The following is a 22,982-nucleotide window of genomic DNA, read 5'->3' on the forward strand; positions in this document are numbered from 1 at the left end:
ATGAGGAGGACAAAGCTCATGGGTAGAGACAAAGGACAAGGAGGGTTCTTCACTGATTAAGGTCCTGGGCAAAACAGACTCAACTTAGGGAAAAATAATAATTTAATTTCTCACTAATTAAAATGCACACAGGACACAGACAACACACAGGGCAGGGCTTGCATATGTTACCCTTCTTCCCGGGCCCAAACAACTTTGTTCCTGGTTTCTCTAACTTCCCCCCAGCGGCACCGGGGGGACAGGGGATGGGGTTTAGAGTCAGTTCACAGGCTGGTGGTTCCTCCTGCTCCATCTTCCTCAGGAAGAATTCCTTACAGTCCTCCCCTGCTTCCCCATGGGGTCCCTCCCATGGGAGAGAGTCCTCCATGAACCTCACCATGAGTCCTTCCCAAGAGGTCTGGAGTAAGCTGCTCCAGCATGGGCTTCTTACAGAGTCATGAGCTGCTTCAGGAACAGTCAAGTCTCCTGGCGCTGGGGTCTTCCAAAGCTGCACAATCACGAGTCCACTGGCAGCAAATCAGAGTCCACTGGCCACAAAATCCAAGTCCACTGGCCAACTTCACCCCTCCTAGCACCTTCAGGGAATGTTCCAACATGTTTCTCTATGAGTGCAGGGGGACAGCCTACCTTCTTGCCATGGGTTGCAGGGAAACTTCTGCTTGGGCACCTTCTTCCCCTTCTTCCTCACCAGCCACCAGCACTGCTCTGCCTCTCCAGCAGCCCTTCTCCCTTAAGTGCTCGCTCTGCTCAGGCCTTGTATCAGCTCTTTCATATGTTAATCGCTGAGGTGCACCTGTTGTCTCTCTAATGGCTCCTTGGCTGGTTTTGGAGCAGGGGGAGTTTCTCAGCTTCTTACTGGAGCCACTCCTGGGGCCCTTCTCCCACCACCAAAAATCCCAAACCAAACCAGCACATGTAGTAACCAAACTGCAGGACTCAGTAGCAGAGATTACATACTGTCAAACAGGGAATACAGTCTGTGAACCCAGTCCTGCACAGAGGCAAGATTGTATTCCAATCTAACAAAGTTCTTAAGCACATGTTGTAACCATTTCAGTAGTCCTCAGAAATACAGAAAAATTACATGGATGTTTTACTGTAACACAGCAGATACTGGTCCTTAACAGGACAGAGCCCTGTGGCAGTTTTCCCAGTAATCAGATAGGCTAATGTTTCTACATGATGCAACCTTTTGCTGCTTCCATAGTTTTATCTTCCCTGACCTACATGCCATTGATCTAGGTTTTAATTTTGAAGAGAAATAAAACTGTGTCTCACCCTCCCTTTAATATAATTTTCCAAATTGCAAAAATGCTCACAAAATGTAAAATTTCTTCTCTCCTTAACTTGTTTCACAAGCTTGCAGTAGTTTGTCAAGCTGCTGTTTGGTCTAAGTTGCTGCTCGAATACCAGCTCTGTAGGGGATCAAAAACTATTATCTGGATCAAACTCAGAAATGCCCTGTGCAGAGGCAAACCACACTCCAGCCTTTCTGCTGCCCCAAAGCCATGTATGAAGTTTGGAACAACCACATACTATATAAAGCACTAAAAAAATAAATAAAAATAAAAATAAGAGCCTAATAGCTGTTCCTATGCTTGCTGTCATACCTGCAGCAAGGCTGCCAGTAAGACAATGCACATCTATATCAACTTATCACATTGTCACACCCAAGTCTTCACCTTAATATGCTCTTTTACCTGGATGATGAGAAACTAGGAGCTACTTTAGCAATTTCACAAACAGGCCTGTTGCAAATACACCTGGGCTAGCAAAATGCCACTTCCTGTGGTCTGTAACCCTTCATCCAGCAAGCCCAAGATGCTTTCACAAAGGAGAACAATATAATATTGTCATATTGGAGGAGGAGGAAATAGGAAAGTGCTTTATCAGAAAACAAAAAACAAAAACAGAGAACAAAAAACCCCAAGGCTTTGATTACATTGCAGGAGTGAAAGAGTAACCCATTCAGTGAAGATTCTGCAGCCTGTATTACGAATACTTGTTCCAGTAACAAAGAATTGTTCATCAACTTAGCTTTGCTAACAAAAACAAAACAAAACAGAAGTTTGGTTTGTTCATGAAAGTAGCATACCAAGTAACGAATCAAGTAACCAACAAGTGCCATAATTTTTGCAAGGTGTTTCGGTCACTCTTGTTGCAATGCCCGTTAACAGATTTCCACCCAAGGTCCGTCATAGGTGCCCCACCCTCCCTAAGAGTTAAAGTATGTGACATTAAATAATGCACACAGCAATATTTTTGTAGCTCTAATGCAGTAGATTTCACCTCTCGACCCACAAAGCACTCTAGAATGTATCAATTTGTACAGCTAGAAAAAAAACCCCATAGTATAGAGTGGTTAAAGCTATTGTCTGTAATGTATGTCTTCTCCATAGATTTAGGTCTTATCTTGTACTTCAGGGATATCTCAGCCAAACTTCTCTATGTAAAAAAAGTTTTTCCCCCTAGTTACATGGTGCTTTCCATACAGGTGAGGTATCTCATTTGGTAGGAGCTCAGTTATCTCAACTACATTTTGATACTTATTCTGTAATGAAAATACAACACAACAATCACCCCTTACTCCAGCAAATTTTTACTGTTCCCCTTACCTGTCCAGATACCTTCTTACCATAAATCAGTGGATAAACAATGGAAGCGATCAGCTTCACACCACAATTAGCCGTGACATAAACTCCCCAAACATCTCAGCTAAGAATCATAGAATCATAGAATCATAGAATCATAGAATCATAGAATCATAGGGGTTGGAAGGGACCTCGAAAGATCATCTAGTCCAACCCCCCTGCCAGAGCAGGGTCACCTAGAGTACATCACACAGGAAGGCGTCCAGGCGGGTTTTGAATGTCTCCAGAGAAGGAGACTCCACAACCTCTCTGGGCAGCCTGTTCCAGTGCTCTGTCACTCTCACAGTAAAAAAATTTTTCTGATATTGACCTTAAACCTCCTATGTTCCAATTTGTATCCATTACTCCTTGTCCTATCACTGGTCATCACTGAAAAAAGCTTAACTCCATCTTCTTGACACTCACCCTTTACGTATTTGTAAACATTGATGAGGTCACCCCTCAGTCTCCTTTTCTCCAAACTAAAGAGACCCAGCTCCCTCAGCCTTTCCTCATAAGGGAGATGTTCCACTCCCTTAATCATCTTTGTGGCTCTGCGCTGGACTCTTTCAAGCAGTTCCCTGTCCTTCTTGAACTGAGGGGCCCAGAACTGGACACAATACTCCAGATATGCACAGCAGCAATTCTATTGAAAGCATATTAGCTCTAGTATGACTTTGCAATAGGATTTCTTATCACCACAAGGAAAACCTGAATGCTGATCCCCAAAGTCTCATCAGCAACAGAACACCACTTAGTCCTGTCACCAAATCCTGGCAAATGCCTGCTGTACAACAGAGCAGGAAGTTTAGGAAGACCAAATTCAGTTTCTAAATAGTCAATATTTTAAGTTGCATTTATTGAATTTTCCTTGATTTTCAGGAATAATACTGTTGAATCCAAACATCCCAGATATTCTGTAAGTCCATATTCAATTCAGCTTTACATATGACAAGAAATGCTCAAGTCCCTTGGACAAGAGGCACTTAACATTAACATTGATTCTGCATATTGAACACAGAAAGAACTGCCTGCAGCAGGTCAAACACTACCCCCAGAAAGGCCTGGAGTACATTTTAGTCATCCCTTGCTTTAAAACCATAACAATTATCTTTCTTTTTCAGGAGGAGTACAGGTAACTGGAATCCAGATTTTCTGTTCTCTAATTAGGAGAACAATTCCTTCAGCAAGGCAAAAATCGCCTCTACACATCTGTTCTCCATTTTCCATGGATGGATAAGACAGCCAGCTACCTATCCTACACTAGTATTCATAAATAAATTAATGAAGAAACTTGCTATTAAAAGTGTTAATTGCTGCTGTTCACTCAGCTGTTGCCACTAATCTGCAAATGGCCAAATAGTAATTTTAAAAGTCTACTTTTGTTTAACAGATACTTATTTGGCTTGGTTAGTCATTGAAAAGGTTATTAATTTTGGTGGAAATTGCAGCTTCTGAATTAATATATATAGTATTTTATAATATCTTATTCTAGGACTCTTGCTTTTAGCCCTTGCTTGATGATAAAGATTAATCTGTTTATCTGAGCTGTTAATTCCTCAGGAACCTTGATTTGCCAAAGACATGATAACACTAAATGCGCTGCCCTTACCCAGCTGGCTAGGTAAACCAACTACAGAATTAAAAGGGTTGTGTACTACCATGTAATTAGGCCATGGGACTTCCACAATGATCTCTCCCTCGGTTTAAGAACCTTCTATATGTAAAATTCCAAGCTCTGTATGTCACAGCAACCTTTCATCTACAATGAATTGACCTTGCTGACATGCAGGATGAACTCAGGCAGGCAAGCACTGGCATCTTGAAATGCTGTAATTTTTTAGGGCAGTTAGAAGTAAATCATCCTCTGCCTCCTTTGCAAATACTTCCACATCTTCAGGAAAAACACTGAGAGTGGAATTTAACTTGCATCATAATGCTGTTTTAACATGGCCTTTTATTTCTGCAACACTGTAAACAATCATCTTGAAACAACATCGCTGAACCTTCAGCTGCTCAAAATCAATACCTAAGCTCTGCAGCTTGGGTTTTTATCTGATAAACAAAATCACAGTGACAGGTGAAAAAGTATTGTGATCTAGCCTTTATTATGCTGTTGATGTGCTTTTGCAAGGCTCCTGATGACAGCCAGAGATGGCTATTCTATGATATGGAGCAAAAAGCTTCCCTTCATTGCCTGACTTACCCACTGAAAGCACACAAAAGCAGTAAGATGACCTATGCTAAAAGCTGCATACAAAGAGAGTCATTGTAGTTCTGTCCTACACCAGATTTATTCTTTTAACGTAGACAATGACAAGCAACAAACCTTCTGCTTCTGCTGTTTGAACATCTCTTAAAATCTGGAGAAGTATACACAGCATCTGATTTACTCATGTTTACACCAGATAATTTACAAAGAACAGTGGGAAGATCTGCTCATAACCATAGAACATAAACAAGAAAAATAATGCAGAACAATGTCTAAAAGCCCACTATTACATTTCTTGACTTTTTAAGGAAATGACATTTAGAATTAAGTAATGCTTGCTCCTCTCATCTCTGTTGTGACACTGGAGTATTCAGCTGACAAAGCTGACTTTCATCTGGTTTGCAAGTGATACAACCCATTATATACACTCCAACTTATTATTTTTTTAAGAGTCTTTTTTCATTTTAACAACAGACAGTCACTCATATTTATCTTCTTTTAAATTATGTTTATTTAGGGAAGGTAAAAGACAAAGGTCAAGGATTTCTAGATTGCCTGTCATTCGTAGACCAAACTGCGCTATTGATATGAAATAGACTCAAGGGGACTTAAAAAAAGTGATTTCTTTACAAGAGAGGGATGCACAATGTCATTCACTACATAGGAAGGCAGTGTTGCTCAACATAGGAATGGGGTCTAGGACTGGAGATCCCAAATGAACAAGAAGATATTGCAGCATGTATCCCAGCAGACTCATAACATGGAAGACTACATTCTATTGCTCCTTGCAGCTTACAGTCTCTGACACAAGCATATCTGGACAGTGAGAGAATATTCTGGGAAGTCTGGCCATAAGTTTGCTTCCTTCTTCTGCTCTCCCAATGTGGCTATTCTTGTGTTTGTACATCATAGCATCTGTTTAATCACTGTGCTTTCAAAACAGGCAAACAAAGAAAACAGATGAAACTTCAGGGATAGCTTCTAACTCATAATTGAATCGATGATTATTCATTAGAATCTAGGCAAGTTGCTTGGGGCCACATAAACAGGCATTGCATGGTATTTAGAACTTTTTTTTTATTTTTAAAAGCTACAAAACAAAATTCTCACTCAGGATCTTAACTTTAACACTGCAACCTCCTTTGGTTACTTTGAGTAGGATAAATTAAGCATTCTCAGTTTAAGGTGCTGTAAGAGAAAACTTGAGGATTACACAGCTAAGCTTGTAGGTCGCCTTCCCCTTCAAGGGAAATGAAACTACTTTGTTCAATTCTAACATTACAATTCCTGTGAGTAAGATTTAACTTCCAAAGGCATGTCTAGGGGAAAAATTCTTGCAACAGCTTCTGAAGTAGTAAATGTAATTGCATACTTCCAAAACCAAGATATTTATGCAAGTATTAGTACCGACATATCCTTTATAGATTTGCATCTAAACACCTCAAATTTAATCAGAAATCCAAGGACACAAGTATTAAAAATCAATCTTGTTTTTCTTTAACCTAATTTACCTGTCTAGATTAGGCAAAATGGTCAAATTATACTTCAGTTAAGCCAAGCCTGTGCTAAGATCCTGAATGAATAATTATATTTTCTCTAGCACAGTTCCAAATAAAAAATATTTTACTTCTGTTTAATTAGTTGGGCTTTGTTCTTAGCAAGTCACAACAGTAAAACCTTTTATCTTTCAGAGTTCTGTAACTCTCTTTAAATGTACTCACTCAAGCACAGGTGTGTAAGGCAGCTACTGCAACACAGCAATAGACATTATCAGTGATATGAAGAACAACAGCAAAAATATTCCAGTTCTTGCCACTGTCCCAATGCTTTTAACAAAAGCTTGCAGAATAGATCTGTAGAAAACCCCACATGATGATGTCTATTTTTAATAAGTGGACCAAGCCAACTTCACAACAAAAATATTCTGCAGCAACAGTCACCTGTTAGTACTAGTTACGGTGCAAGTTTGGCACAGCTAGGGAAACAACTCACCTTGGGCTATTGATTTTATTACACGGGGCTTTAGTTTCTCTTTAATGACATAGACGAACACTTCTCATAACTCTCAAAAACTATACGAAGTGCCATATTTAAAAGAGCATTCTCAAATCCTTATAGGTAAAATGCTAAAGAAGCACAATTTATTGTACTAATTTGCAATGGACATAATTAGACTATGGTTTGAGTATGGTAACGAGTGTCTTGCTGATACTCTTTTACAATACATTATATTTTTATGTACAGAGTTGAATGCCTGATCTGTCACTGGCATGGTAAAAAAGTATACAAAAAAGAAGTAGCAGGCAAGCTAGAAAGAAATTAAAACTATCAAACTATTAATAAAAAGCAATATTATAATAAGATAAAAATACTACCAAGCTATTAATATTTTATTAGAAATATATTAATTCCTTCGGGTTTTTTCTCCCACATACAAGTTTTCTACACCTGAAAGGTTCAACTGAAGAGAACACAAACACAACATATGCATGGATGTACACAAGCATTCGGGGATAAAGAACATTCCCTCTACATCACAGAGAAAAAAATTCAAAATATGTGTTAATCCAGTAGTCTTCTCCTATAAAAAGGTCAAACATGGCTAAGATTAGGATATGCTTCCCTCCAGCTGTCCTTTTAATATGCCTCTCATCTTGCCAAGTAGAAGGTGTCTCTACGGGTGAGAAAGATCATTTTACAACCCCTTAATTCTTCATTGTCTATGTCCTTTCTGGATATACTTGTTGAAGTACATTAGTCACAGGCATGCCGCAAGCCATTAGAGCATACTAATATCTGACGCACACTACAGTTCATTTTTCTTCTTCAGTTTGAGCAACAGAATGCTTCATGTTGAGTTGCATGCAAGTCTTCACTGAATTAAGGAATGAACAAACGAGATTACTAAAATCAACAAACACACATGCTTATCCCTAGTCCATATAAATACATACCTATTCTATAAACAAACACACTGTCCTACACTGAGACAATAATTTGCCTCTTTAGAGCAGGCTCATTAAAGGGAAATAATTTTGCAATAACAAAGCACAAGTGTAGCACAAATGAGAAGAACAAGCTGCAAAATGCCAAGAACATCTGGTCCATTTCTTGTACTGACAGAGCATGAGATGGAATCTGACCATATTAAAAAGGCTGCTTTTTTTTTTTTTTCTTTTTTTTCCTTCACAGCCCAACGGACTCTGGAAGCAGTTTGATTTGGTTTTAGTATATTAATGTTGCATAAATTCCTATGGGGCTGCATTGTAACACTTGATAGGTGTATGTTGCCATGCTGAATATCAACATTTAAATCTCAACTTGAACAGCCAGAATTATGCATTTTATATACATATATATACACATATATATATATTAAAAAAAATCCTGAATGTTTACCAAGAACTTGATAGTTATCCCTACAAACACATAAATCTCTCATTTGCAATAAGATTGATGACTAATTTTCAGTCCACTTGTAGCTTTCAAATCTCACTTAATTCTTCTATTATTTCACTTGTAGCTGATTCTTCTGCTCGCACGCAACAATTATTTCCACTGATTCAATGGCTTAATTTTATAGGAAAATAATGATTATTCAACCATCTGGATTGAATTTTTGCAGCCTAGGATGAACCACATTCTCCAACATTAAAAAGAGGGGTGCAACAAACATTCAAGTCTGCAAGATTTTTTTGCCAAAATTGGCAAGAAGTTTAAAAACGTTTTTTTTCTAAATAGAAATTTGCCTGAGAAGACAATGTAGGGGTTTTTTTCATACCCAACCTGTCAAAACCTCAAACTCCATGTAATGATTTACTAAAGAAAAGAAGAAATACTCTGATATCTTTTTTGAAGGACACATAAGATAGATCAATTCTATGAGATCAAGGCATATCCTCAAACCAGTCTTAAGGATTAATGTAAAGAAATACTTTTTTTCTGTAGAGCATATGCAGAGCTACTTATTTACTTTTTTTTTTTTTCTTTCCCCTGGTAAATAAATATCTTCTTCAGATATTTTTTTAAATTTAATTTTTAGTGGAATTGTGTTACAAGTATTTTTTCTGCTTAAGAGTCCTAAATGAAAAATAACTTCTCAACTACTTACTTCTTGCAAGCCCACATCAATTTATACTCTTCTGTTTTGTTAATATAATGATAATCCTCCACAAAAAATTAATTATATTTTCTTATCTGCTTCATTCTTCTTCATCTGAGGAATCATAAATTAAAGTCAACAGCCATTTTATAATCCTGCAGTTCATTATCTCCCATTGCTAATAGGTGAATGCTTTAGCCTTGCTCCATTTCTTTAACAATAATTACAAAAAACAAAAACACATTAACACAATGTGCAGATACTTCTTGTTTTAGAACTTCATATATGAGCTTTTCAACTAATTGGTAGCTGGTTAGGACACTGTTGTCATTCATCTCCCACTTGTCCTTCCATCTTTCATGGAAGGTTAATCTACATTTTCCATTAAGTACTTGTTTCAGCTAGTGTTCAGGCTTGCAGGTGGCTTTCTAGTTTTTTTGGTTCTTATTACACTTACCTCTACCTTACCTCTTAATCTGAATTTTTTTATCAAGTTGCTGCACATTTTCATGGTCCTGAAATCTTCAGATAACAGAAGTAGAAATTCTCTTATCTAGAATCCCAAGATTTCAAAGAGGAGGAGGCAACCCACTTGCATCACCATAGTCAGGAGTGGACATGACTCTAATCCTTCAAATTTAAAACTGCATTTATGGTTGGAAACAGATCACTGACATTTGACCAAGCACAGATCTGGATCCAGTTTGTGTGTACTTGTTTTGGGTCCAGTTGCTGCTGGTTCTTCTTCCTTAAATACACAAGATTACCTTTGTACTAGTTAGTGGTTTCTCTCTTCCTCTTCCTTGCAAAATATGATTCAGAAAGAAGCCACAACTCTTAGATCAGGGACCACAGTTATTGCTATCCAATGGACAACCCAGTAATGCAATGCCGCTGACAGGAAGCTGAGATAATGCCTTTCAGGAGGAAGGAAAATACAAGCACCGTGATAAGGCAGCAGGAGAGATAAACTCTGGAAAGACACACTTTCTGATGGGTGTCAAAATATGCAGAACTATATCCTACATGATACAGAAAACCCTGGGTTTGAATCAAGAGTTGAGAGGCACAGAATTTATGGTTGGTTTTACCCATCTCAGGTTTACCAGAGAGGCAAAGGACTCTTTCACTTGAGCATGACAAACACATATGTCCACACAGCTGAAAGGTACAACCTCCTTGGTCTACCAGCTCTGTCATTCTAACTACAATCTGGGTTCTCTAACCTGCCTCCTTTGGAAATACTGCCACAGTTGCAGTTCTTCATATTTCATTACAATACTGTAGTACATTTGCTGTATATAATAAATATAATTATTTATTTATATATATAATAATAAATTATATATATATATATAAGGTATAATAAATTATGAAGGATCATAAATAATTAAGAATTAATCACACTTGTCAAAATAAATAAATGCAGTCAGTGATGCAGAATGCTTGAATTTTTAATAGCATCTTTTTGCTTATTCATTAATTAAAAGAAGTCTAGTAATCCACAAAGGATTGCCTACTCATTACAGCACATACAGGCCTCACTCAGATCCCATCTTTGGAAGTTTTCCTGTCAATCTTCAGCACATGAATGGAATTTTAACCTTTAATCTCTGATCCTGCAGAAAGTCATGTAAATTTGACTTAGAAATATTAGTAGCTCCAGCAGATCTTCACATACCATGCAGGGCCTATCTGGCAGATACCATAGTGGTTCTATCACCCACTGGCCCATTTACAAGATGGGGGGAATGGAGGAGAGTGAAGCATTTTAGCACAAGATTTAAAAAAAAAACACCACAAACTACCTTGTTAGCCTTCCTTCTATAGATTTCTATAGACAGAGAGTCCTGCAGATTTTCTACAAAATACTTATTATTTTTGCACTGTTCAATACCATTCACAAGGCCTTCTATTTACAGAATACCATTCTATTTGCAGAATAGCAAATAAGATTAAATGTTTAAATAGCACCTTTTCTCTGACTCTCCAAATTGATCTGAAACCCTAAGTGCATTTCTCTCCTTTTTCAAAGGCAAGAAAAAACTGGACTGGTAGATGAGGAAGGGACACACCATCATACCAACCCTACCAGCACAGACCATTACCTTCAGACATCTGTCTCTGGAAACGACAGGTGTAGATACACAGGAAAGAATATATGAGGCAGAGCAAACAGTTGTACTTTCCCACCCCTTGGTCTTCAGGGATCACAAGGACTTTCTGAGCCAGAAAAGACTTGAGAATTTAGTAGCTGTAACTATTTTTCTTCCCTGCCACATATCCTGTCAATTTGCACACCCACAGAAGGTTTTAGCAGCAACAATACCCTGTGGTGAAAGGTGTCACAGTTTTACTGTTTGTTACATACTGAGGGATCTCTTTTTGTTTTGAACCTGACTAATTTAATCTGATGCAGTTCAACTCTCTGTTAGAAGAAATAATGAATATTCCTTCTGTACTTTCTACCAGTGTTTTTTAAAGTCTTGGGAGTTTATAAACCTTTATACATCTTTTATAAAGATTTTACAAATTTCTATGATTTTTATAAAACTTTGCCATGTATTCCTTTAGATGTCTCTTGTAGCCAGGGTAGCCCCGAGTTAATTTAATTGTTCATAAAAGATGGCCATTACATACTTTAGATGATCTTTGTTTCAATTCTTTTAATAACTTCCCCAGCTGTACTAACTGATTTTTGATGCATGGGAACCAGAAGAGAATGCTGCATTCTAGAAACAGCTGCTCCACAAATTTATACTATAGCATATCATTCCTATTTTCTACTTCCTTCCCAGTAAGCCCCAACATCACATTTATTTTACAACTGTTACCAAGTTCATGTTTTCACAGATCTATTACCACCAAAATCAGCTTAAGTGATTACAACCAGCTCACAATCTGTTGTTATATATGTGGAACCCTGATTGCTTCTGACACCACCTTAAATAAAATAATCTACACTAAATTTCACCTTTGACTATTATCTGGTTAAGTGTGGTTTTCCAACTTCTTGCAAACCCAGACCTTCAGTCTTCCTACCCTGAATAATTTAATATCAAACGTTGCCACCTCATCATCTATCCCTATTCAGAAGATCAATGATTTGTGCAATACAACATGCTGGACATTCCAAGAGTAACCAACGGACACCTGAAACTAATTCTTCTTGTAGGTAGCTTGATCTGTGATTTGTTCTGATTCCTCAAGACTGAGCTGTATCACGCTGCAGGGACAAAAATACAGACATGCTTCCAGTGTCTCTCTTTGGAAGATCTACCAGTTATTTCCTAATGAACCTTATATGAAGCACAATGAATCATATGTAAGGCATGTGTCTCTATCAAAGTCTTGACATGACTTGATAGCCAAGAGACAAGGATGAGCTAAACCAACCCAAAATCTAGTTATGCTGTTTATCTCTGTGCATTACTGTCTGCAAAGGAGATGAAATGAGATTGAGATAATTGGAAGTAAAATTTGAAGGAAACAGTGGGGGTTGGAATTACTGTGCTTAGTTATTTCAGATTGAAGCAGACCACCCAACTATCTGTGCCAAGCAGCTGTAATTAAAGTGATTTAAAATAGAGATGCTAGCTCCAAGTATTGATTTTCAAATGAGTCTTTAAACACACAAGAGTTACAGTCATTGATCTATGAATTGCAGACCTACCGCTCTACTGAGGAGCTTTAACAGAAAATTACCACTATGTCCAACATGCCTAATAATTTAAAAAAAAAAATTAATTTCTAAATTTCAGCAGCAACCAGCTTGCTCTAGAATTTAAGAAAAAGGAGAACAACAGGAGACACTCTGATTTACCTCAAATTTTCATTTAACAGTATCTTCACAGCAAGAAATTTAGTATGTGCATGTATGTTCTTTGATGTGAAAATTAGAAGATATTTGCACAAATGACACAGATCTCACAAAAAATTACTCGGATCCTCCTAGAAGACATTCTAAGGCACATGTAGGATAGGGAGGTGACATGGTCCCCCACAACATCCTTCTCTCTAAATTGGAGATATGGCTGAATGGTCGCATCCAAAGGGTAGTGGTCAATGCTCTAAGTCCACATGGAAAATGGTAACAACTGGTGTCCCTCAGGGGTCTGTACAGGGACCAGTGTTGTTTGATGTCTTCATTAATGATATTGACAGTAGCATTGAGAGCACCACAAGCAAGTTTGCTGATGAGACCAGGCAGTTGATATGCCAGATGGGGGTTTACACAATTAAGGACAGAGACAGCCAGCCCCATTTTGCTGTGTTTGCAGCCAGGACGCAGCCCTTGCAGGAACCGCACCTTGGGGCTGGGAGCTGAGCAGACAAAAAGACTGATCAAAAGGCCTTTGAGGGCCACGATGGGTTGTTGCCACCTCTTGTCCACTGCTGCTGGAGCAAAGGAGAGAGAAGATAGAAGGAGGAATAGGAGGCCAGATAAAAAGGAGCCTTCTGTGGCTGGGGAAGGAGCTTGTTCCTGCTTTTTCTCGTGGAGCCTGCTCGCTGAGGAGCTACACAAACTGAGCCAAAGAAACGGAAGAAGGGAGCTGGAGCACACTAAAAAAGCTGGAACCACAGCTCCCCAAAGCCTCCGTCATCAGGCGCTCCTAAAGCAGCCCTTGCAGCTGCGCTCCTGAGGTGTCTCTGCTCATACAGGGCACTTGAAACTTCATGATCTTTAAGGTCCCTTCCAACTCTAACCATTCTCTGATTCTATGGTTTGCTGATGAATCAGTACTGGCTCAATCAACAGGCCTTAAAACCTAATTTATAATGGCTATCTGGGGAAAAGTACTATGCTATTGATATGGATAAGAATATGAACAAAACCAGTACTGAAATTTTTCTTCAGTATTTGCCTGAACATAAGAATTTGTACAAGCAGTCGGACTGCAGGTCTGCAAAGTCAAATGCCATCTGATGCTGGCTACTAAGACAAGGATCCTTTCACTTGCAGCTTTCAATATAAGAGGCTTCTTCAGTCAGGGACTGTAACAGACTATTGAATTAAATAAACAGTGATGAATGTATTCTGCAAGAATTCATCTCATCTTTCTATAAACTTATGGCTACTTCTGGCCTCCATAATATTAATTAATGCATCTTATTACCAGAGTTTATTCAGGTACTACATGAAAAATATCTCATCTTGCTTTTTCTATATATGGCACCCACTAACTTCACAGCTGCTTCCCAATGCTCTTCAATGTGTATTTGTATAGACCTCTAAGCCCTACCATCGCAGATAGAATAAAGAATCTTTGTCTGTTGAGTTTTTCCTAGCACGGATATTGTTCCTGGATAAACCTTGTAAGCCCTAATAATGCCATGTCCATTTTGTAGCTCCATTCTCACCAACACCCCCTAACACTTCTTTTTTGGATTTCTAGCAGGTGTCAACTAACAGCAAGGAGAAGGTTAAGAACTGTTCTGTTCTAATCCTGGAAAGGATTAGAAGAGAACAAATACATCTAAAAATCTTTTTAGAATCTACAATATTAACGAAATATGCTGCTGTTCACAGATATGACCATGAACAAGAAAAAGAATTCCAACAAAACTAATTTTCATCCAGTGAAGGAGAGAAGTTTGTTGCACTGCTCCCTTTTCAGGTTTCTTAGCTCTATTCAGAGACATTACCTTTTTCCTTATATTAAAGACAAAACCCATATTTTGTTTTCCTACCAAACAGAAAACCTAGGCCCTGTACACAAGGATATTGCCTAAAATGGTCTGCAAATAAGCAAGCAGTAAACAGGATCTAGAGCAGAGATAAAACCAGACACTATTTTATTTATCTCTTCCAAACACCAAAAGACCTTAAAGACCCCATAGCACTGCTCCTATCCAAATACCATTCAAGGCACAGGTCAGCTTAATTCAGATTTTACCCAATAACATATTTGTTATTTTGCTTCTCGCATATAATGCAGATTGCCTTAACACAAAACCAGATCTTTCATGTGCAGAATTACTCCCTTCCTTTGTCACATTGTTTACATCCATTGCCTGTGGCAACAAAAGGATTACACCTGGGAGGGGTTTGGGGCTTTTTAGTTAAGGAAGTGAGTGTTTTGTTTTTAAAACTAACTACCACAGTGAAGGCATTACATATCTGTAATCACCTTACCTTTAGGTGTATTCTCAGAATGATCTCTCTCTGGCCCATCCAGGATGTTTAGTTGTGAGATCTCCTCTGCGCTCTGTCTGAACCAGGTGTTTTTGGGGGTTTCCTCATCTTTTGAAGTAAAGGAATATTCCAGCTCACAAGGAGATTCAAAATTGCATTCAAATACTGGAAAAACACAACAGACACAGAACATACCAGGTTAATTAATTCCAGCTTGCTCTGTGCTGGAAGGTGTATACACACGCATTTTATACTTAGGGCTTGCTTTTTCCATCATGAGGTGGAAAAAAATGGAAGTCCACAAACAGGCAGGCAAAGATATTTCCTAAATGGACTTCGCAGAGAGATTCATTAAGGGGGTAGCAATAATTTAAGAGGAAGGCCCAAGAGCCAGCAATTCCCCTTCAAGACAGATAAAAGAACAGCACAGGCTAAAGCAAGGAAAGACATAACAATCTAGTCTGAAAGGGAAATAGCTTCGTCAGTTGATAAAATGAGACAGAAAGCAAATCTCTCCTGGGATGGTGGTTCAAATTAAATCAGGACCATTACAGTGTGAGGACTACTAACATGCTTCATAGTCATGTTCCATCTCAGTGAGCATAGGCTCTGCAAAGCGAGTCATATCTTGGGCATATGGGACATGCTGGTAGCCACAGGGACTGTACCCTGCAAAGCAACCTTCTGATGCCCCAGGTTTGAAATGCTTTACTGAGGTGGCAGAAGCAGAAGCAGCTTGATCTCCTGCCATAAAACCTGAGCCTCCAGGCACTACAGCTAGCATCTACTTCCAACACAGACATTTCTTTGTGAGATATTTCTCTTCCAAAACCCAATTATCTTCCCAGAGCAACTACTACTTGCTCCCCAGCATCCAACTAACTATCACATCATAATTCAAGTTGCTTAACATAATATGCACTGATAACCTGTGTGATAACCAGACTTTACTTCTAATCATCAAGATTACTAAATTTTTTTTCATGTCCTGTATATATTTCCTTTTGTCACCACGGTCAGCATTCAAACAGTATTTAGTAACAGAAATAAAACATTTCTGAATTCAATGTTTCTGAAAAGCCTAGATCCATTTGAAAAATCCAGCTCTTCTTTGGAGTTTTGTGCACTGTCCACCATCTTGCCACAGCTATACAAGTGGAACAAATAATCTGAATTATAGTAGTCAAATAATCTATTAAAAAAACCAAACAAAATAAAACAAAAAACAACACTTAAATTACATTCCCTATTGAACATCTAATTTATTCTTAGTGCACAGATTTACATAGTTCAACCCATTCTCCTGGTGATACATCTTCTAATCTGAGTGTTAATAATGTTGCCCTCTCACTATTCTTTTCCCAGCTAATTTGCCTTTTTAACAGCAAGCTGGGAGGAGCAGAGTCTATTCTTCCAGTTTATATTTTTTTTTCTTAATCAGGTGCTTTATCATTCTATCAGCATTTTGAATGCTTCACAACACCATGGAAACCATATAATGTAAGGAATCTAAATAAGCCACAAGCAGTAGTAACAAGGATTACACCTATTTCCTAAAATTTTAATGTACAAGTTGTGACCCTCTTCAGACCTTTATGTTATAAATGTATGTTTCATGATAGATGAAGCACATTCCAATTAAGGCAGCAGAGAATGGTGATATATTCATGCTATACAGTTTACTACTGCAATCATACCCAAACTTCAGACCCCTTATCTCTAGTCCCTTAGATGTTCTTTAAAAAAAGAAAAACAAACCAAACATTTTATTAACCCTATAAAGTGTTAAGTCTATTAAACTTTTTATCAAAGCCCAAATGGGCAAAAAGCAACAAAACACTCAACTACATATTACAGAAGAGATACCACCATCATTACTGTATAAATTAGTCAGAAGGAACATCTTGAGTTTTATGTGCATCAAAAAAAAAGGGAGGGGGAGAGGAAGAAACACAGCTCATGCTCTTTTGGCAGAACCCACAGGACAATGGAAGGGAAAGCTCAGGACAAAGCGTGGCAAAAGCAGTCATTTCAAGTCAACTGTTGAATTCTTTGTGGACTTCTCTCCCCCCTCAATCTTTCACATTTTCATGAGCTTTCCAGCAGTCACTGCTTGCTTCATTCCTTGCCCATCTAAGCTTCTGGGAACCAAAAACTTTTGAGCTCTCTTACCCCCAAGCAGAGAAGCCTGTCATGGACATTGACAAGGCACTTTAGTTTTCCTTCTCCAGACCTCATCCCTGACACTGATTATGGTGCCTAAAACCACTTGATAGCCAGCTCATCTCCCTTGTTCAGTCTCACTTCCCAGAGCCTCCTCCTCGAAAGAGCTACCAATCAGCTGCGGAGCCTGTAACCCTCTGACATACAACTGGGACAACTTAATTGGGGTATGTGATTAAATAACAGTCACATTTAGTCTCATGACCCTTGCAGACAAAGCCTCTGCCCAAAGGGGAAAAAGTAAAGGAAAAAGGCATTTAGCAATACTACTTCCTTCTCTTGCCATGAATAGCCTACAGAGAAGTGGACAGGATTTAACATGCCTGTCAGGGTCAAGCTGTGTTCAAGCTTTTGCCACAAGTTATTCCTGGAAAGAGGAGTGGACTCCTTCACTCATACGTCTGAGACCATCTGCAACTTAATGAAAACATACATGCATCTTTTACAGAACTTGATAGTCCCCCCCACATCATGGAAATACCTGCAGACTTCACAGTCTCTTATTTAAATTAATCCCTTTTCAGACACAAATTCCAGTGTTATTATCCTATTCAGTACAAAGAAATTATGACAAAGAAATTATATCTGATGCAACATAACAAAGTTTATGCAAACAGCAGCCAGTCCTCCAAGCCTAACTTCCTGCTCTCAGGCTTTCCTTCTTTCACAATGTCCTTCACTACTGACAATGCAATACACTTGCATCTTACAACTGCTTCCGTTTATTTATTTCTAGCCAACATAACTAACTGAAATATATGCACAACTAAAGTATCTTGCAACTACATCTGTTTCACTTAAACTAATTGCAGTTTTCTACTTAACAAATAACTTAAAATGGTACTATAAATAATGTGCCAAAACACAGTAATCTGCAGGAAATAACCTTTTACATTGCTGCAGGTCATCTTGTGGATTATTTTCTTTTTGGATCATCTTAGATAATTTGTGTAACCACACATCTCAGAAACATGCAAGATATAAAAACACTATTCTTTTTAAGAAACTATTTTAATTATCCTTTCTTCAGCTGCCCAACAACAGAATGTCTCCTTTAAACCAGAAAAATCTTATGAGCAGGTAATTTCCTTTTAGACTGCTCCTTTCCATTTCTATGTGTCTCTGACGTAAAAGGGTCCTTTTCACTCCTGGTCTGCTGACTCTTAGAAATCACTCCTCCTCTATTACTCTCAGCTGGTCACCCCTTTGAAAAGGTGTGGTTGCTTTCTCACCTCACTAGAATAGACAAAGGACAGGTAGAGATTCTCTCTTCTCAGAAGGACCAGATTAGTGATGCACATCCTAACTGGCATCTTATCAGCTTAAATATGACTAATTTCTACTACATCTACAGACACAAATGTACAATGTAGAGGTTGTTTATGCTGATTGAAATGGGGCCACAAGCTCTCTTTAGAACATACCACCTCCAGCAGCAATGATAACAGCAGCAGTGTAGGAACAGATAAAATATTCTTGCACAGGATGTATTTTTTTAGATAAATATTGACTGATACTCCTTGTAGAAGAGACATAATTTAAATTGTATAGCCGAGATGTGCTCTGCTGAGTGAGCTTTGGGACTTCTATCAATACCCACTAACCTCTATTATACTCATGTTGTAAGGCCCGCAAGCTTTTAATTTGTGACAGGGAAATGACAAATTGATTTTTCAGTTATTAATCCTAAAGACAGAGCCAGCTCCTAAATTCTTCCCCATTCCCTCTGGATAGAAAAGGGCACAGGGCCTTCAATCTAAGGGTTTCAATTGCCTTATCAGGCTCTTCTGCATTTCTTGCCCATGAATATGGGGGTATACATGTGGGTTGATGCAAAGAAGCCTGCAGCAATAAGTACTTCTCCTTGAAAATGAAGCATAGATAGGAGAATGTGCTCTCTGGCTATCAGCTCAGCAGCCTGCTGAACACCCCGGAGGACCTTGTAGAAGAAGTCACACCAAATACAGACCAGGCCGTTGGACATGAGCACTACCCCAGTTGCACAAAGAAGAGGTGAAACTCTTCGCAAATGGATCCCTGCTGCCACTTTTCCACTGTGTGCCTGGAGGTACAACAGCAATTTAAAATGAGTGAATCCACCACAGGAAGGAAGGGCACGGAAGAAAAACACTAGGGGAATGGCAAAAAGGTGTCAGTGCTCATGAAAATTAAAAGAGGAAAAACAATTGCAGGGTTTAACTGCCACGTTCTTGCTGAGAAAAAAAGTCTGAAGAGATATTTTCATCTTCCTTCCACTGCCCAGCACAGAAAAAGGGCAAACTGACACATTTTAAGGGATAGCAAAAAATGTACCCCTGTCAGGCACTCCAGGCCTAAATACTGCTAGCAGATGTCTGCACCAACAGTAACTGCCTAGTCTTTGAGCTGCCACTCCAGGAGCTGACAAATGTGAGAGCAGCAGCACAGCATGATAGGGAAGGTGAGGAACTGGGGAGGCACTGGAGAAGTCCCATGGCACTGCTCCATACAGCGTGGCTTTGGGGTCCATCCCGCCTGACGTGCCTCAGTCACCTGCAAGTGAAGCATTAAGGGAAGCACTCGAGCAGCTGGGCAGCACACCAACCCCACTCCCTACCCTAAGACAAGGCCTGTTTTCATTAGGGACCTCTTTGTAATTTAAAGCTCCTTAGCACCAGTTAGCTCACCATTTTGTGTCCTTCCTCTGCACCAGCAGGTTTTCATGTACACTCCCTCCACCTTGAGTTTACTGACACTGCCCTCTCATGCATGTTTGGCTGTGAGCACTGACCCCCCTGCACTACACCCAGCCCCCCTCACCACCATGCTGGTGGACATTTTGTGACCCCACGGGCCAGAGTAGGCACAGAGCCCTGGCCAAAAGCCTAGAGCTGGGTGAGGCAGCCGGGCCCTCAGCAGGGCAACTGGGATGTGTTCTTTCAGCCAAGAAGGGCATGGGGGAGGATGGGAGGTGTCCCAGTAGGGGTCAGTGAACACAGACCTCCAGGGTTTTGCCCCATTTGCCAAAGAGACTCCCCCCGCCCTTCAAGGCCAGGCTGCTGCTGCTGCCGCCGCAGAAGGGTCCGGGGCAGGTTGCACAGGTCAACGGCTCAGAGGGCTCATTTAAGCTCATAAAAGAATGTTATCAACATGGCCAGTGTCTCTCCGGCGTCCCAGGCTTGTTTTCGGTGAGAGTATCACAGGGGCATTGCAGGGATGTGCAACCTCCCGGCAAGGTCAGAACTGGCTGCACCAGTGCTGCTCATCCCTTCTTCACCCATCTTGACCACAAAACCTCCCAAGGCTTTCCCTATAGAAGGGGCTATTAAAATTACACTGTGTTCTGAATAAATAAATTGTTAAGAGAAGTACTCACAGGAGGCAAAATTTCACCTGCTCCACAGGAGAGGGTCACCCCAGGGCTGAGTGCTCAGGCCTCAGTGTCAACCTGCCTGTCTCTGGGCACCCCAGGGCTCTCCTCATGCCAGAAGCATTTAAATTACTCTTCTGAGGAGGAAGACATGGGCCACTGCTTAGAGAAAATGGCAATAACACAACCATTCATTTATTTGTTAAGGAAATCTTTAAAATGACAGCATATACTTTGTACCCACTCAGCTCCTCAGTGTGCACTAGCAACTGAATGACGAACATCTTTGACAGCTGCATTGTTCAGTGGAAATCAAGGTACAAAGAAGAGAGCCAGGACTCTTTATCAATCAATTAGAAGCACAGTCTTTCAAGACAGCTACTGAGAGGTATGAGGAAGAGGTATGGGGAGAACCACCATCAATAGCTCTCATTTTCATTCTTCGACTCTATATATGAAGTGACTGAGCTCATCCTCCACACAAGGAATATTTGTCCAGCAAGTCTCCCATGCATGCAGCAAAACCAGTATATGAAAGTGCATTTCTAATGCCAGTTTGGGCCAAAACTCTTAAATACTTATTAACAGTGATTGTTAGAAAACATGCCCCAGTTGGAACAAAATAGTGGTTGGATGAACTGCCATATTTTGACAATTCATACAAGGGATTGCTTGCATGAAATCTGAGAGATCTCTAGAGAAAATGAATACTTCAAAGACAGGGACAAAAGACATTTATTGTCTTAATGTATATTATTTTATTACTGAAAATATTTTGAGCTGTCATTGCTGTATTATCTACAGATGAGAGGATATAAGGAAAATAATAACCTGAAAGAAAGGAAAATTTTTTCTCTAATAAGATTTTTTTTCTTCTTTCTTGCTTAGCACAGCCTTCAGTTTAGCTAGGCAGATGCTGCTTTTCCTGCTATCCGGCCCCGCCCCCCCCCCCCGATTTCAACACCATTGCACAAGGCAAAAATATCATCTCATTGTTAAACAGGAATTCTTGCATATGTATATGGGGTCAAAGCTATTTTATATGGAGCAGTTCTATTAATCTGGTGTGAATAACTGCTGTTAATTGAAGTCTTGCCCTATTATATTCATAACACTATTTCCAAAACTATGTTAAGAGTATTTCTAAGATTGCAAAATTTGTATGTCTGAATTAAGGTTGTATATTGCTTTTGCAATATCTTTACTAAGAATGCATTGATTCATATTTAATCTGGGACAAAGTATTATTCGCCTCATTACTCTCCTGACTTTATCTCACCTTCCAAACAGGAACTTTGTGTAACAATTAGTTCTTATCCATGCATCTCACTATGCCATGCTTAGCCAATTGTCATGACGGCTTTATCATTCTGAAAATGCCAGTATTAGTCTGATTTGCTGATATAACAAGTAGTCATGGGAACATAAGTATAGCAATTTGTCTGATTGGTGCCCTCTTTCTCTCCATCTTCCATTTTGTTTGACATTCAGATTCACTAAGTTTCATGTCAGCAGTATCTATCTGGTATCTAACTCATACAAATGAAATGGTATTTTGAGTGCACACTCACAATTACTTGAATTCAACAACATGCACATGACCTACCAGAGAAAAAAAATCAATAATCTGACACCTCATGGAGCAGCTGTTGTGCTGCTGAGCATGAAATATGCAGAGAGAATGACCCCAAATTATTCCACAGTAAAATTAGTCAAACACATTTTTATTTTTCTTCTAGCAAACCCAATTCAAGAAATCATGAGCTTAGCACAGAACTTTCTATTAGGAAGTGTAAAAAAAATACAAAACCAGAAAAAAAAAAAACCAAGAAACAACCCTGTCAATTTAGGTTTCTGAAGACATAGAACTGAGTGAAATTATTAATAAATTGTTAACAGGGACCATGATTTGTATTATGCTTTTAGTACCTATGAAATCAACTATGTGAATAATTTTGCACTCTTGAAGATATGCTCCTCCTCTGGTGAATTTGCCTTTTGTAGACATTTTTAAGCACACTAGTCATTTGCTGGCTGAATCTGCTGTTCCCCCCTGAGTTGTTGTCCCACTTAGCTTTGGAATCCAAAACACCACTATTTCCAGGGGGCCAAAAAAATAGTCTGTAAACTGTATTGCAGAAGGCTGACAAAGCTTGAGAGAGATACTTCTATATTTTGCACAAAGCTGGTTTAGAACAGCCAAGGAGCTCAGCTGCTACTGAGGGCATCTGGCAAAGATGCACAGGTAGCATGGCAGCATAAGAGTCACAGAGTCACAGAATGGTTTTGGTTGGAAGGGACCTTAAAGATCATCCAGTTCCAACCCCCTG

The 22,982-nt window shown here is 39.3% G+C and overlaps 1 protein-coding gene across 5 annotated transcripts in view; it reads right to left on the bottom strand.

The window, feature by feature from the left end:
* Window positions 1–22,982, bottom strand: part of ALK (ALK receptor tyrosine kinase) — a 326,814-nt gene that overhangs the window by 203,172 nt on the left and 100,660 nt on the right. For all 5 annotated transcript variants that reach the window (XM_051612967.1, XM_051612966.1, XM_051612964.1 and 2 more), the window contains exon 3: window positions 15,081–15,245. In XM_051612967.1, coding sequence (XP_051468927.1) covers window positions 15,081–15,245 — 165 coding nt within the window. The remainder of the gene's footprint in view (window positions 1–15,080; window positions 15,246–22,982) is intronic.

The sequence above is a fragment of the Apus apus genome, chromosome 3 (genome assembly GCF_020740795.1).
Source record: "Apus apus isolate bApuApu2 chromosome 3, bApuApu2.pri.cur, whole genome shotgun sequence".
Taxonomy (NCBI): Eukaryota; Metazoa; Chordata; class Aves; order Apodiformes; family Apodidae; genus Apus; species Apus apus.